This window comes from Cryptomeria japonica, chromosome 2, assembly GCF_030272615.1.
Source record: "Cryptomeria japonica chromosome 2, Sugi_1.0, whole genome shotgun sequence".
Taxonomy (NCBI): domain Eukaryota; kingdom Viridiplantae; phylum Streptophyta; class Pinopsida; order Cupressales; family Cupressaceae; genus Cryptomeria; species Cryptomeria japonica.
This window is the reverse complement of record NC_081406.1, coordinates 242,021,876-242,038,774: the sequence shown is the minus strand read 5'-3', so window position 1 is coordinate 242,038,774 and position 16,899 is coordinate 242,021,876. Positions and strand designations below refer to the sequence as shown.

The 16,899-nt window shown below is 34.8% G+C and overlaps 1 protein-coding gene and 1 pseudogene across 2 annotated transcripts in view; both read right to left on the bottom strand.

Annotated features, from left to right (window-relative positions):
- The window catches only part of LOC131063290 (glutamine-dependent NAD(+) synthetase), a 154,721-nt gene extending 139,509 nt beyond the window's left edge, over positions 1-15,212 (bottom strand). Inside the window, exons 1-3 of one of the 2 annotated variants that reach the window (XM_057997074.2) lie at positions 14,961-15,212; positions 13,122-13,393; positions 11,436-11,741 (exon numbers count right to left, since the gene is read on the bottom strand). In XM_057997074.2, the coding sequence (XP_057853057.2) occupies positions 11,436-11,741; positions 13,122-13,315 (500 nt within the window). In that variant the 5' untranslated portion in view covers positions 13,316-13,393; positions 14,961-15,212. Of the gene's footprint in view, positions 1-11,435; positions 11,742-13,121; positions 13,394-14,557; positions 14,923-14,960 lie in introns of those variants that run through there. The other variant, XM_057997075.2, reaches the window with a different exon arrangement.
- LOC131873675 (WD-40 repeat-containing protein MSI1-like) lies at positions 7,802-8,894 on the bottom strand (annotated as a pseudogene).
- Positions 15,213-16,899: the final 1,687 nt, after the last annotated feature.

Sequence of the window (16,899 nt, the reverse complement as noted above, 5' to 3'; positions counted from 1 at the left end):
CTTAAACAAGCACCTCGAGCATGGTACATTAAGATTGATCAGTACTTGGTTGCTCATGGTTTTCAGTGTTGCCCTTCTGACAGTAATCTGTATATCAAACACTCTAGTGATGATATTCTCTTTCTTGTTGTTTATATGGATGACTTGATCATTACTGGCAATTCAACACATTTGATTGCAGAAATCAAACAGGATCTGTGCAAGGATTTTGATATGACAGATTTGGGGCTTCTCCATTATTATTTAGGTGCTGAGGTTTGGCAAACTGATGGTAGCATTTTTATTTCTCAGTCTAAGTATGTCAGGAACTTGCTTGACAAGTTTCGAATGCAAGATTGCAAACCTGCTTCCACACCTATGGAGACTGGCTTGAAGTTGTCAAGTAAGTCTGATTCTCCCCCTGTAGATGAAACACAATTCAATCAACTAGTGGGCAGTCTTATCTATCTTACTACTACTAGACCTGATCTCAGTTTTGCAGTGAGCTACATTTCACACTTCATGACAGCCCCCAAGGCTGATCATTGGGTAGCAAAGAAGCGTGTGCTGCATTATGTGCAAGGCACCTCTGATTATGGACATCTTTACACTAGGAGTCATGATCCTAGACTCGGCAGGTTCACAAGTTCAGATTGGGCAGGCTCGGTTGATGACAAGAAATCAACCTCTGGATATGTGTTCAGTTTGGGATCCGGTGCAGTCACTTGGACTAGTAAGAAGCAGCAAGCAGTGGCTCTCTCCTCGACCGAAGCAGAATATCAAGGAGCAGTTAAGGCAGCTTGTGAGGCAGTTTGGCTTCATCGAATGCTTGCGAATATGCAAATATCTCAAGCAAATTCGACTCCCTTGTTCTCTGACAATCAGGGAGTTCTCAAACTTGCCAAGAATCCAATCTTCCATGAAAGAACCAAACATGTAGAGCTTCATTGTCATTACATTCGACAGTTGGTTGAAGACGGATCCATTCAGTTGTTGTATGTTCCTACAGCGGAGCAGCAAGCCGATATTCTCACCAAGCCCCTCAGTCCAGATAAGTTTGTAAAATTCAAGGGGTCTATTGGTGTAGTTGATAGATTGAGCATTAAGGGAGGGTGTTAATATTATATTTTCCTAAGTTATTAATGTTCAATAATGTATATATTGTAAGATATTGTAATTTTAGTTTCTTATTAGAATCTTTCTATTTTGAGATTCTTTGTAATTCTTTATAATTATCTTCATGATCATTCGAAAATACAACACAATCATTTTTTACCAATTATGATCCCATAATACAGTCCTGGTCTGGGGTTCTAGTCCGGTCCTCCTGTGGTCCGGATAGGGCCCGTCATTCACAAGCCTGGTTCGGACTAGGTTGAACCCAGGGGTCTAACAGCCCAAAAATGGTTTTTTTTTTTGCAGAATTTTTTTTTTTTTAAATTCCACCCCATAAAAAATCAAAATATTAGCCTAAAAGCCAGTTTTAAAGCATTAACTTGGCTCATTTCACACAAGCAACATGACTACAAGCAAGGGAAAACGAAGATGTGGGATATAGAGCCAGAGCATACTGATATGGATGCTTTCACTTCTCAGCATGTTGCATTTGATGACTCAGATAGCGAGCAAACTTAAAGTGCAAGTGCAAGTTTAAGTGGCATTGGCATTAGCATTGATTCATCTAATGTCAATGTCAATGATGAGGAGGAGAATGAGGATGATGAATTAGAGAATCCATTTGATGATCAAACTTTAAATTGTTGAAAGTTGAAACAATGATACTTGAATATTTTATCATTTTGATATTAAACTTGATGTATATGATGTTGTTATGGTATGATGACGATGCTATGATTACAAGTTTATGTTGGTTTTGTTGTTTATATGATGCTATGTGACATGCTAATCTTAATTTATGCTTATAGGCTGCATATATATATATATATAATTTGCATGTTTTTGTACTAACGAACCCAAACCCCTTTTCAAAATTTTGCCGTATTGGCAACCTAGAAAATAAATTTAAAAAAAATGGTGAAGATTGCAAAAAAAGTGTGTTTTTTTTCAAAATGGCACTTTCTAACCAAAATTACCAAAATGGAAAGAGTGCCAAAGAGAGAAATAAAGCTCAATTTTACTGATTATGGTTTGAACTTTGAAAAGATATTTTTTTGAAAAGGACATCCATGACCCAAACGTGATTGGTTCTCAGTTATAAAACAAAAAGTCTTAGTCCTTTTTTCTCACTACACCATTGATAGCAAGGAAGAACAAGGGCACCCTTTTCAATTGCAGGTATTCCATTTTTGTCACAAGGAGCATGGGCTAGGGTTTGATCTACCAATAGTGGCAAGGCATCACAACAGTCTATTGAATTTATTGCAAGGCATTGGGATTTAATGTAGGCCATGGGCATAGTTTTTGTAGGGCGCTGAAGTTGTTGACAAGCCATGGGCATTTTCGCAGAGTTAGGTCTTGAGAAGAAAACTTTCAACAAACTTATCCAAATGCCTAGGGTTTTTGAAGGATGCATGGGCCTTCAAACAGTGATGCCTAAGATTCCAAAGGAAAAATAACCACTTCTAATGGCACCTAGAGCACAAAACCAGATGTTTGAGTTTTCGAAGGACATTTGAGGTTTTGTCACATTTCCAAACCATTGTTTTTCTCACATTCATTGTATGATAACTTTTGCATCCAGACACCATTTTGCATCTCACTTAAAGCACTACACTAGAAAGCTCTCTTCAAAGGCTGAAAAATGGAATGATATTGATGTTGTTCAAGATACAAAAGATGGAAGGAATTTTTTATGAATAATATGTATGTTGCTTCACAATGTTCCAAATATTCAAGATATCCAGATGAGTTCTTTTGTATCCAAAGGATTCAAAAGTGAAATAGTTAATTTCAAGGTTTCAAAAACTTCTAAAATAGAAAGAGGCTACTGCAGAATCAACAACACCAAAGAAGCTCATCGATGTGTCAAAGTGGTAGCTATGGATATTTTTCGAAGATTGCTATTATTAGATATGTTTCTAGATCTTTTATTTTCAAACAATTTATTTTAAGATTTTTGTTATTCAAAGATTGCTTGATTTTCAAGAAATCTAATTTGGACAAACTCTAGTTGATTTATTTTTTGTATTTGTCCTCAATAAATTGCATTGCCATGCAAAATAGGAGAATCAATTGATTGTATGAGCATACAAAGTTTTTGTAAACATTTATAAGTGCTTTTAATACTCAGATTAGGGGAGCTAATGGCATAATGTTTATTTTTCAAGCTCTCCTTGTGTGTATGATAGAGATTTTTAAGCTACAAGCAGTTTTGTCATATTCACTGAATGGTTTTGTGTGTAAGATTTCATTTATTTTAAGATAGGTTATCAATAATTGCAAGTTATACATTGTGATTATTGTTAATTCGGGTGCCTGTAGCTATGTATGCAGCACTTGAGTGTTTAGTTTATGAAATCTTGTCTTGTGTGTAATTGAAATCTTTAATCCAGCTCTCGTGTGCACACACTTCCCAGTGTTTGCTTTTAGTTTTCAGCTATAATGTGTGTATGCTTGTGCTGTGATAGATTAAGTTGTTAGTAGAAGTCATAAAAGAAAATATTTTTCATCTGTGAAAAAATATTGCTGTCTTCCACTCATAACCAGTAACAAAAAGATAGGGCAATTTAAGTTTGTATGCATAGCATGTTTGAACCTCAAAAAAAAAACCATGTACGTATCGTAAAAAGCTATAGATTTTGTCTATGGTTTATGATCAAGGGTTTTTATTCAAGCTTTTCATTTACAAAGGAGATTCCCCTTCTAATTCAAAGAAAGGTTTTACCTTACATGCTATATCATTTCGTGATGTCCCAAGAAAGGTTTTGTCTATGGTTTATGTTCAAGGGTTTTTATTCAAGCTTTTCATTTACAAGGGAGATTCCCCTTCTAATTCAAAGAAAGGTTTTACTTACATGCTATATCATTTTGTGTTATCCCAAAAGGCCAAATTAGAACTCTAACACATAGCATAACTATAGAATTGTTCAAAATGCCCTGGAAAAAAAATTGAGAAGTATATAGGAGCATGAAATTCCATCAACAATAGTTGATTGAGACAAATGAAATTTATCTATTAGCTCAGTTATCTTAAATGCAGATCTTTATTGAACACCAAAAAATCAAATTTTGGAAGGTAAAGACCCTTCCTTATATTGAACTTCTATTGACGTCAGAAAAACATGAGAGTAAGATATATCAAGAGTACTTCATGTGCCTTTGTTTTGCATATCCCAACTCAAAAACCAAATCTCAATTGACCAACATTACATTTTATATATTAAATGTGATGGTTTACATTTAAACATCATTTAGTCAAATATTAAGGAAAGCTATTCTCTTTACTATTTAGTATTAACTTACTTGTCAAATTGAATCCACACATCATATGGTCATTGTTGTTTAATATAATATGATAGCCAAAGCTTTTTTACCAGGGTCATGATAAATTCTAGTTTTCTTTTGATAGTAATATAGTCTAATATAGATCATCTGTCCCCATGAAAAAGTCATTTATATTAAGTGGAGCTGGTTCCTTCAATATGTTCCTCCATGCACCAGATATGTTTATTCTTGAAGATTTTTTTCCATGAGATTAATTTATATTTCACTTTTCTTTTAATAATAACATAGTTTTAAAAATATCATGTGCCGCTATACAAAAGTCATCTTTCATTAGCTAAATTTTGTTTTACTCAATACACTGAAAGACACTTGCAGCCCTCCTCCTCTCCCCAGCTGCCAAGTATAATGCCTCTCAGCATAAAAAAAAATGCAGCCTGGATGATAAGCATTGTGTATATTTCGCTTTTAACTAATTGCAATTGGCATTTTGGGAAATTTTTTGCCAAAATAAATTTACTAATTAGGTAATTACTCTAAGTTGGGGACCTCAAAACACCCTCAACATTTTTTTGGTTTTGACATTCACTTATCAAACTGCAAATCCTTAGTCAGCAGCAGTCACCATATATGTACAGTGCACTCTTGATCCATCATGAAATGTTAGTGTGAAATGCTAAGTCACTATACTCTAAAAGCCCAAAACATAACTTGTAAGACACTTCTATAAAACCAATTCCCACTTCCGTTTCAATTGAATATCAAGACAGATAATGTAGGTGGTTCACAAGGGCAAAGTTATGTCTACGATGATCTGAACACCTTGGATCTGAAATCCAATTCAATAAATTTTTGAAAAATGTAAAGTTCAATGGGTGGTTCGGCAAGAAAAACACTAGTTAAAAATAACAGCAAATGTGTAACCACTAGTACCTTAAGGGAAATTTAATAGTCACCACCTACGATATGTGGTATTTCCGTCGCGAGATAACATACAAATAAAGTAACAGGTACAAATTATGTATTTTCACTTAAATTTTCAAACTTCTAAAGCTGTGTGGATGTATAAGAATCCTAGGGAGCCATTGTAGTGTTCGATTGAATAGGAAATGTGTTGCTATATAGCCTAGTGAGTCTTAGAGAATTATAACTATGAGGTATTGAGAGCATTTGTAAAGCATGTATGGGCATTTCAGAATGTTGCGTATGTAAACGATATCCATGAAGGCCTCAAAAAGACAATAAACCTACAATAGCTCAAGGTTACAATGGCATGAGGGGTTCCCTCACTCTTCTAGAGTTTTCTCCTATTAGGGTTTCTCCTGATCGATTGTTGTGTTCTCCACTATGTGTGTGTTTTCTTGCTTTTGTATAAGCTATTACTTCCTTTTTACAGAAAACACTAACAATAAAATTATTAAGATATGGAGACTGGCTTTTCATTCTCTTGAATAAGGAACAGTGCCTCAATCAATTTAATTTGTGTTCGTGAATTATGTAATGCACAATCCCATAAATTCAAAACTCTCCCAAATTGTGAGTACTTGTGAGTTACTATGTGCACAAAGTAATTCACCCACTTACTTGTAGGCAAGCTCCCACAAGTACTCAACAAGATCATTCTTGATTTTTTTCACCTAATTCTTTTCAAGATTTTCCTATGTACCCTAGGCACACACATCCCCTACATTTTCAAACCCATACCCTACAAGAAATGTTTCAAGGGTGCAAGGATGGGTTGAAAATGTCCCCCAGCCTTCACCAACCTACAAAAAAGAAGGAAACATCCCCAAGATGTCAAAAAATTTATTTGAAACACACAGAAACAAGAAATGGGTAGTTGTCTCCTACAACTCAAGCATAAAAAAGCATATTTTTTTTAAAGCACACAAAAGTGAAAGAAAGGGCATGAGGGGCAAGGACCCCACACCCTTTTACCCCAACCCTAAACCTAAAACAGCCACACTAACAATTAAAAACAAAAAACAAACATATTTTGTCATTTTAAATTTTGTGAAGAATGCAAAGAAAGAGAATATTTGAGAAAAGAGAAGAGAAAATCAATGCAAAGCCAGAAAGAGAACGTCAAAACTATGTAATTTGAGATAAGTTTACAATCCGTTGTTCATTTCCACAAATTCTTTTGCAATTTTTTTGTCAAAGTTTCAAATAATTTGGGACTTGTTTTCTGTTTGCTCTTTTATGTTTGCTGTTGCAGCTATATTTTGAGTTTTTCGATTGTCAAAGTTTCAAATAATTAGGGAACTTTTTTTTGTTTGCTGTATTATGTTTGCAGTTGCAGCTATATTTTGAAGTTTTTTTAAAAATGACCAGCAATGAGGTTAGAGAAGGTGAAGACATTCAAATTCATCAAAAAGGCCATAGCAATGCTATTGAGGGTTCTTCTACGAGTGGGAGTACCATAAGGATTATAAATACAAATCACCCAATTGAATATCCTTCCAAACTCCTCAAAATTGATGCAAAGGGACCATTCAATCCTAAAAAAAAACCTTTTATAAATTGCAACAGCCATAGACAAAGTCAAGAAAAATAAATTCAAGGGGAAGTAGAGTTTGGTTGTCATTTGTGCAACAAGGATTATTGGATCAGCAACACAAGGATTTACTCTCATCTTTTGTGTATATATGGACAAAGGTTAAAAGGTTGTTAAAAAATAACCTTAGCTGAGAAAGCTGAGATGACTAGGTTGCACATGGAGGTTGAGGCAACAAATAAGTGAATGCAAATAAAGAATATGAAACCTATTATGCCTGAAGGAGGTGAAAGCATGATTATTTCGATACATCACTTTGATGAAATGCAAACAGACATATATAAACAAGGGGTGTGATTGGTATAACTACATAGTTGTAATAACTGCCTTAACCACCTATCAACTGCCAAACATAACAATGTAATGAATTAAGTTTTACGCTAACATTCCCCCACTTAATACATTGTTCTTAAAATCATCAAATTTACCTTGCCCTCGGGATCTTAAGGCTTACAAGACAAAACTTGCTCACTACATAATATGAATAAACATTTTTTAGAAGATCTTCTGAAGAAAAAACAAATCCTGAACCAAGTGAGGCTCCATCAAGCTATCTCTTGACCCTTGTAAAGGTATAGCTTCGAGCTGTGTTCTTGACTCTCAGCCCCAAACTCTTGAATCACAGAGTCTTGAATTACTCAACAACAATCCCTAATAGATATGACAGATCTCTATCATTGTCTGATGACAGCGAAAGGGTATAAATCTCAATCATATACTCTAAAACTTGTCGGATAACGATCCATATTGAGGTCAACTCCAAATCTCATACAAAACACCATCTCAAAGTGAGAAACTAACTTGAGATGATGGAAATTCCTCCATCCTTCGATGCTGCCAACCTCCAATAAAATCATGATAGAACTAATCAAGAGCATCTCCTATTTTTCCATCATTCAAAGCTTTCATCTTTGGAGGCCGCACAATTTGATCAACATGCCCATAATCAATAGCTTCTTGAGTTTTAAACATCTTATGACGATGCAAATCCTTTTGATTCTTTTCAAATGATTGACCTTTCTTTAAAGCCATCTGCCTAATCATTTCAAGTTCAATGAAGGAATTGAAAAAAAGACAATTAACCTCATTTTGATGACTTACTACTGATTGTGATGGCTTATTAGTTATTAGCACTAGATGTATACAAGTCCCACATCAGAAAATTGTGATCATCTCCAACAAACCCAAATAGATACTCATGCCTTAAATGCCATGCACCATTTTCAACTACACCATCATGGACCTTAACTATTTGTTGAGCCTCAAGTACTTTATTTTTGGTAGGTGTGTTGATGTCCCACAAACATATTTGTCTATTATCCAAATCATTCAATGGATATCCATGCTTAAACGGGCTTTGCGACAAACCATACCCTTTTGTATTATGACCTCTCAATGTAATATCAGGATTACAACCGCCATCTTGAGGCGGCTTTCACAGATGTTCACTGTCATCGAACACATAAATTTCTGAACTAACTATTTTGGTAACAATAATGAAAGGATTTTGAAGCACATATCGGGCTCCGTTAACCTCACCATCATGATTGATCTATTGTATAACTTGGACCTTTCCATTAGCATTGCCAAATCCTCCAAAATTGCCGCATTCCTCATCATACTGCCTGGCATTGTTCTCAATATCCTCCAACGGAAACTGCATCTGCACCAGCATCAAATAGTGGGGCTCGTTGTCTGAAGTGTGAGCGCCAAGGATTTGTTTTTCCAAGGAGCAATCATTATGGGGGATCTCGTGGTGATCGAGAAGCCTCTCCACTATGAGTGATGGTCGTTCAAGGGCATAGATTATCACCAAAATAGATTGTTTTTCTTCCTCTGAGTTTGCAACCCACGTTGCAACTTTTCTATCTTTTTCAAAACCATGTGTAGCCTCTTCGCCTCCCCTACCAACTCCAATAGGTGTAGAAACTCGGTCATCTTCCATATCGCTTCCCATGCTTTCGAAAAAGTATGCCATATTGCTCACGAAACCTCACAAACAAATCAATTACCCGCCAAAGTGTTAAATCAAATAGAATGGAGGTGGCACAAAATAAGTCATACTTTCCTTCACACAAAAACACGATCACTTCCACATTCCTTTACATGGCTGGGAATGACAGAATTCAATGCCCTTATTCGTCAACTTCTTCCAATGTCCGGTCAAACTAATTCTTTTATCATTCACCTTCCATGCTTCTGCAACTATTTGGATGCTAAAGATTTCTCACGCCAATGCAAACTCTTTTCCAAATTATCTACCAATCAAACGCATTACATTTTAAACAGGCACATAGATTCTATTGGCTCTTATACCAAATAAAGGCGGTGAAAGCTTGATTGATTCGATACATTACTTTGATGAAATGCAAACAGACATATATAATCAAGGGGTGCAGTTGGTATAACTACGTAGTTGTAATAATTGCCTTAACCACCTATCAACTGCTAGACATAACAAGGTAATGAATTAAGTTTTACGCTAACAATATAAACAACATTTTGCGAGTGATGTGATTCATCATCAACTCTGGCCTCCCGAGACATTCTTGGGGATGAAATACCACTAGAGATTGCATTTGATTAGCTAGAGGAAATGTTTGAACCTCGGCCTATTATGGAGACCCTAATTTTTGAGGATATGCTTATGGAGTTTCATAAGGATGCATGGTCTATGCAAGATCTTGAACAAGTTGTCAATATGGAAGAAAAGAATGTTGAGCTATTCAAAGGAGCCCTAAGTTTATTTCAAGAAGAACTTGCAAGTGAGAACAAACGTGTCATAGATGGTCATGGAATGGTACACCAACAATGGCGACCTCCTGAAGTGAATGATGATCTCTCTTCTTATGATGCGAAGGTGGATAGCATGCAAGAGTTTCCATCCTAGCTCGAAAGGCTTCAGGTTGTCTCTTTCCTTAATCCTAATTTTGAAAGCTATTATGATTTTGATTATGGGTGTTTTGGGAAAACAACTTGCATTTGGATAGATCATGGACCTGATGAGTTGCCCCAACTGATCATCTTACATGAGGTATTGCTTGAATATAAAAACTGCATTGTGAGAGCCTACTCCGAATATAAGAATGAATTTGCTTGATTGCGAACTATGACCTTTGCTATGCTCCTGTTGAACATATTGAGAAATCATGCAAAGTCATGTAAATATATCGCTCTTTTGAGTCATGCTCGCTCTAGGAGTCTTGTAAATGAATTAGTTTAGTCTTAGAGTAGGTTTCCTTTCGTGTGTTTTAGTTAGGTTGGTTTCAAGTGAGCCAAGTTGATAATTTGACTTGAGTTTGTTGACTCGTGATCCTCAGGTGGCTCGAGTAGTTTAGTAGTTTGCTTTCCTTAGCTTAGTTTGCTTTAAGTTCTAGTTTGCTTTGGTTAGTTGGTTTTGCTTAGTTTAGGTGTCTTAAGTGTTGCTTAGTTTAGGTGTCTTAAGTGGGAGCCTTCATTTGTGAGAAAGGTGCTTGTGTTGTTTCTCACACGCTAGCTCATTTTTGATCTTATGTTTGGTCCATTTCTTAGATATCTATTCATGAAGTGCTTTTGAATCCGAGGTTACTCCTCTCCAGTTTTATCATTTGATTAGGACTTGTGCTTGATTAGAAAGAAAATTCCCTATTGCATCTTGATACCGACATCTTTCGATTACTATATTTTTACACACTTAATCAAATTGCTCTAAGTCATTGTGGTTTCTTAGGTGAAGTGGCTAGTGAAGAATCTAAAATCCTACTTCCGCCACTATAATTCTCATACCCAGGTGAGCTTCATTGCTTACGAGCCATATTGCAAGTGTGGAAATTATGTGAAAAGAAAGTTATATCAAGAGAAAGAAAAAAGATGAGAAAGAAAAGAGAAAATTCAAGAGAAAAGAAAAAAGAAGGAAAAGAAGGTAAATAATGAGCTCAGTTGATTGGTAAAAGGTGTATCTCAAAGATATTGAAGGATGACTCCCAAAACAAACCTTCAAGAAAACAACAACCTTCCTCTTCAAAGAAAGCAGGGACCATCAATTTTAAATGGATGTATCTTATTTCAAAAGAAATCAAATTAACCACACAGTGTTTTGATCTACACCAGTCAACAAATTACTTTCCCAATTGTCTGATCACTTATCTAACACTGACTTCTGTATCTTTCTTATCTGCCAATTCACCATTTATTTAGGGATAATGATTTGGATCAAAGATGTGCTTTATAAAATGTAAGACTTATCTAAATGCTAACGAGGACAGACATCAAAAGCAATGGAACATTTGATAGACATGCACCACACAACATGTATAATACAAAGTACTTGGAAAAATACAATATGCTGCATGTCTATAAAAAATTAAATCCCTGTTCATTTTGCTTACATGACAAAGAAAATCATCAAATCACAACAAATGCTTTAACATAAAGGAATATTGACAACAATAAAGAAAACGAAACTTGTGCCGTCAATATGGGATGAGAGAAAAGAATAAAACCAAGGTTTGGTGCTTACACATCTGAAAACGAAAGATATCCATCTCCAAAAGGCACAGTTCTTTGTGAAATTGCATCTGCAATATTGTCAGGAAGATTATACTGCATAAGCTGTCCATGACGCTTCCAAGAAGAGAACCATCGCAATTCCCTATAATTGCCATCATTGGCAAGGCACAATTTTGGTCGAATCAGAAGTATTTTTTGATTTAGACAAAAGACCTGGCAATTGTACCGAACACCACCTTGATCTACTGGCATACCAATGCTGCAAAGTATGCCTTCCGTCAAGTCTTCTGCCAAAATATCTCTCAGGCATTCCCACCTACCCACAATATTATAGATCAGTAATATGAACAACTAACTATTGACACATAGAAACAGAATTATTACTGGATAAAGTAGATTATCATCTTACACTATGCTTAGTTCAACTAATAAAATTTGGAAGAGTACATGCTTCAAACCAAATTTAAAATGATCTTTTCGAAGATACGAACTTATGTGAGTATGCAGAGAAACTAATAGATACTTCATTTATATGAACTCAATTAGGAAAAAGAAAATTCAAACAATAACCATCAAGACTAATGTAAGATTCAACTACAATTTCTGCTACTCCTATCTGCACAACCAGATAACTACTGTTCACTGGTAAGCAATTTCTCAGCCAAAGTTATTATCAAGTTTTTGGGAAATGGTGTCAGCAAAATTGCTTGGATTTGTTAAATGGATATTCCATTAAATGGAAATGTAGGTATATGGTTGCAGGGGGGGCAAAGTATAAAAGTTACAGTAAATTTGTCCAATGGTTTCCTATATATAGAGTGCATATGCATGATGCCACCATAAAAAATTAGCCATTACCAAAAGACATTTTGCTATTTAGAGAAAGCCTGAATTGTGTTATTAATCATTAGCAATGTTTGTGGTCGATAGGGAATCAGATAGCTCTTACATTTCCAACTAAACAGTTATTTAGTTTGTGTTAAGCATAGAACTATCATCATGTTACACTTGATCAAGAAACATGAGCTATAGAAAACTTATGGATAGAGATTTGTACCTAATTTATCAAATGGTTTCTTGAAATCATTTAATGCGTACCAGCCTTGTGTCTTGCTACAGAGACTACTTTATAGCAAATGATATTTTAGGTTGTTACAAATCAAACTATGTAAACACTTGTATGTTACAGGAGCATTCCACTGTATGATTTATCAACAGTTAAACTCAAAATTAATTTTTTTCTCCATCTTACTATTACTATTTAAGTAAGGCTTGATATCCCATTAAACCATTGTAGTTGCTTGAATTATTGCAGTTTGTCTTTGTAATGTGAAAACTATGTCCTTATCTGTGATAATTGTTGCCTCTGTAGCCTAGTTTCTTATTCCGGAACCTAGTTTACTGTAATTCTACTATGAATTTGTTTCCAACTCATTTCAATTTGACAGTGGTTTTTGGTTTTTACATAGACTTATATCGCTGATGCAAAATGCAATATAAAATCGTTTTAGATCCTTGTGGGTGTACCATAGGATTAATTCAAGAAAAATCGATAAATTGATAGATGTCCTGTCTATTGCAAAGTAGACTACATCCTATCCATCCAATTCGAATATAATAGTTGAAGCACAAAATTGAGAAAAATAAGAACACGCATCCATGCCATAGTTATCAACTGAAGAGAAGAGTCACTTACGCATGACTGGTTGTGTCCGGCTCCAAAAAATGGTCTTCACAGCCATAGCCAGTAATTTCAAGCTCGGGACCCACTCTAAGCGCTGCTCCTTCAGATTTGGCTTTCAAAATAGACTCCTTAATATGTTGCAGATTGGATTCAAAATCCATGGCCCATTGATTCAGATTACATGTGGCCACCTTCAAAAGCCTCATTTTAATCCCTTGACTATACCTTCTCCAAACGAAGAGCTATATTGTCAGAAAAAACAACTTCAAACAGGTCCCACAACCCTGCAAAACAAGCAATGATAATACGAATATAATGGGCTTATTTGTGAAATGTATCAAAACAGAATTTTCCTTGCTTATAAGGGAATGTCACTTGCATATGTGAAGAGAACAAAAGCAATGATAATCCAGAGCTGACCAGGACACTCTAAGCACATGACCCAGGTTCAAATCCTTCTCGTTGCCAAATATGGTAGACTATAAGTTATAACAGAAATGAACACATGGTAAGATTATGGTGTAAACATAGTTCACAGACTCGGACTCTGAGAGTACTCAGTAAAAAAAATGATTTGGCAAAAACTCTGCAACTTAGAAAGTACTAAAAATGAAAATTTCTTTGAAAAAATATATATATTGTAAAATTTAAATACAAAATATATTAAATTAAAAATTGGCATCTCAAAAGAGAAAATGCATGATTTTAAAGGCAAAGCAACATGTGAACAACGCATATTGACCAGCATTTTAAGCATTTTACCGTTTTGACATTTTTATCCACATTTTAAGGAGACAAAAAAAGATAGAACTCGGCATCTTGGAAAGTACTAAGAGAGTTTACAAATGTGTAACAAACATGGGGTACATTTCTGCATAACCTATCATTAATGACATAATTTCACCGACATCCAGGTTTAAATTCCAAAAACCAAAAGCCCCAAGCTTGCCCAGACTGCATTGAGGCGGCCCATAACCATGCGAAATCTTTACTAGCACGCTAACATAATTTGATGGAGTAGAATGATGCCTTGCCAAAAAATAGGCAATGATGGGTCGACGGCTGTAATTAACCAGCACAAACCTTACTTTCTTTCCTTTTTGAAAATGACGTGATAAGGGGATTGATAAGCTTCCTCTATTGGGAGCAGGAGGTTCGAGCCGCCAACTAGGAAGCATGTGCTGCTTATACTCAGCCTGGGACGATATGGCACGGTGAAGTGACTGATGCCATAGCAGAATATAAACAGTAATGGACTATAGTAATGCCAACCCATAACAACATGTTTTGATACGAAAACGGAAAATGTAGCATAGAACTCTAATTGCCATATCCCCAAATCAAATTTCGCAAAAGAAAAAAAAAAAAAAAAAATTGGGCCCGCTTGGATTTTTAGCTGAGTCGATTAAGTTGAGGAGAATTTACGCTCAATACAAACATTAACTTACCGAAACTGTTTTGCCTCGATACAGGTTGCAACTGAGTTGAAAAGGTGCTGAAGAGAATGAATTGGGAACCGCATAAATATGAGGGTGTCAAATGCATATAGAACCCAGAGGTATTGAGGGCTTTGTTGTACTTGTTTGTCAACAGTTTGATACCAGAGGAGTCATACCACATTTAATCGCCAGATGCAAAAGCTCCATGGCCAATGAAACCATGCATAAAACCCACAACTTCAGAAAAGCTCTGAAAGGGTTCTTTGTTTTCAATATACCACACGAGATGTATTTAAAGACATATTCGTAGCATTAGATTGACAGTAAATAGTAAATTGAAGCCTCTGCCGCAAGGCTGGCCTATACTCAGCCGTCATATCTAACTAGAAGTGTACAAATTTGGTGAACATACCTTAAGCAGCCTTTTGCAGGTCAATTCAACTCTCCGGAACAATTCCCCTGCACACCAATCCTCTGACGCCAAATCGCCAACATATGGAATTATTTTGGAAAGCAATATTTTGGATTATTTATGAAATTATCTAGGTAGAACGAACTCCATTCATTGACATGTAATCGAAGTGCAGGGCAGGAACTGACTTTCAATGGATTTTTTTGTTTGTAATAAGTTCCCGTAAGGGAGAAAGTTTTTTAGGGGGGAAGGAATAATTTAGTGAAAGCTAGTATTATTTGGTTCTTAGTCCTTGTTTTTAATGATCTAGACTTAACTTTGAATATATTAGTATGGAATAACTTAGTGAAAGTTGGTATCATAAATGTAATTTAAAATCTAATTGAATTGTAGATGTAATTTTGAATTTTAAATTTAAATATAGATTTAAGTTAATTTATTTTTAATTGATTATTGCATGTTAATTCAAGTTTAAAATATTTAATTGTGATACTAAGGTGTTGTTGAATAGAATAAAGTCTTGATTTATTTTAGATGATGGAATCATCATCATATAGTATCAAACATTTTGATCACTTGAACATTCCATTAGCATCTAAGATCATAAGAACGAGCATAAGCATTTGCATTTTTATTTAGTGTGTCTTCTAACTACTTCCAAATCATTAAATTGATGCAAGAGTTTGACTAAGACATAAGGAAAGAAGTTAGTTGACTTCTTATCCCTAGCATAAGTTTTATTTTTGCTTCAAAGTGTTGTTCTTTTCATATTTCGGAAGAAAACAAGCTTCAAAAGATCAATGGTGTAAAGATCAAAGGCTACATATTAGGTTCTAGACCATAGAAAAAGGGTCAAAATCACAACTATTTTTTTTAACCAAAACATAAAATGAAGCATTCTTTAGTTTGTTGGAGCTTCACAATCTTGGTTGTAATAGTAGAAAATAAAATTGGATCATTAATCACAATAAAAAATGGAATATTCTATCATCACATCCAAATCTAAGTACCATTGTCTATTTGTCAATTTCATAGCATATTATGCATTATTCATAGACTTAACTATTGTATCTAGGTTGGTTAAGTGTTGGTTTCTTTGATTGAATTCAATCAACCTATAAAATTAGGAAAGGAACCCATTCAAATTTTTTTCATTTTGGTAAACTTGTTTGATTGTACACCTCGGTGTTTTGTTATCCAATCAAGAAGGAGACCCAATGAATGGTAACCTTCTCCTTGTAGAAACACAATACCGCATTACGTATTATAGTTGAGTAAGATCTCTAAAAGACTCAACAACAACAAAAATTGAAGATTGTCTAAAGAGATCGAACTCCTCATAAAAGCCTACATTTTCCTAGTGATTGAAGAAAACCACAAAAACCTTATTTATGCACTAATTAGAATCTATTTCTTTTAAGATTTTATCAAACCTTCAATACTCTAACAACACATTATTTACTTGTTTAATATAAAAATAAAATAAAACACTTCACTATTAAAAATAATAATTAGTCAACTAGTGAACACCGAACATGTCAATTTTATTATCACAAAAGAGTGGCATTACATATAATAGATTGGAAAAAAAAAATCTAATGTAACCCCTTACAAGATGTATGATTCTCTAATTTAAAAACTTGCAAATCCACTACATACCCACTCTAAAATACACATTAACAATAACATGAAAATTAGGTCATTGTTTGACAACACTAACTCTGATCGCTAAAACTAAACTTCTCCTATGGCATTCAAACTTACAAAAGACAATTGTAACACCTTATTATAACTTAAACTTGCAATAAAGTACTTTTTTATTCAATATTTACAATTACCTTCCCTTTTTACAATTATCTTCAATAGAGTGTCGAAATTGGAAAATTTTCCAAATTACAACTACAAAGCATGAATATGAGGGAAAATAGGGATAAATCCT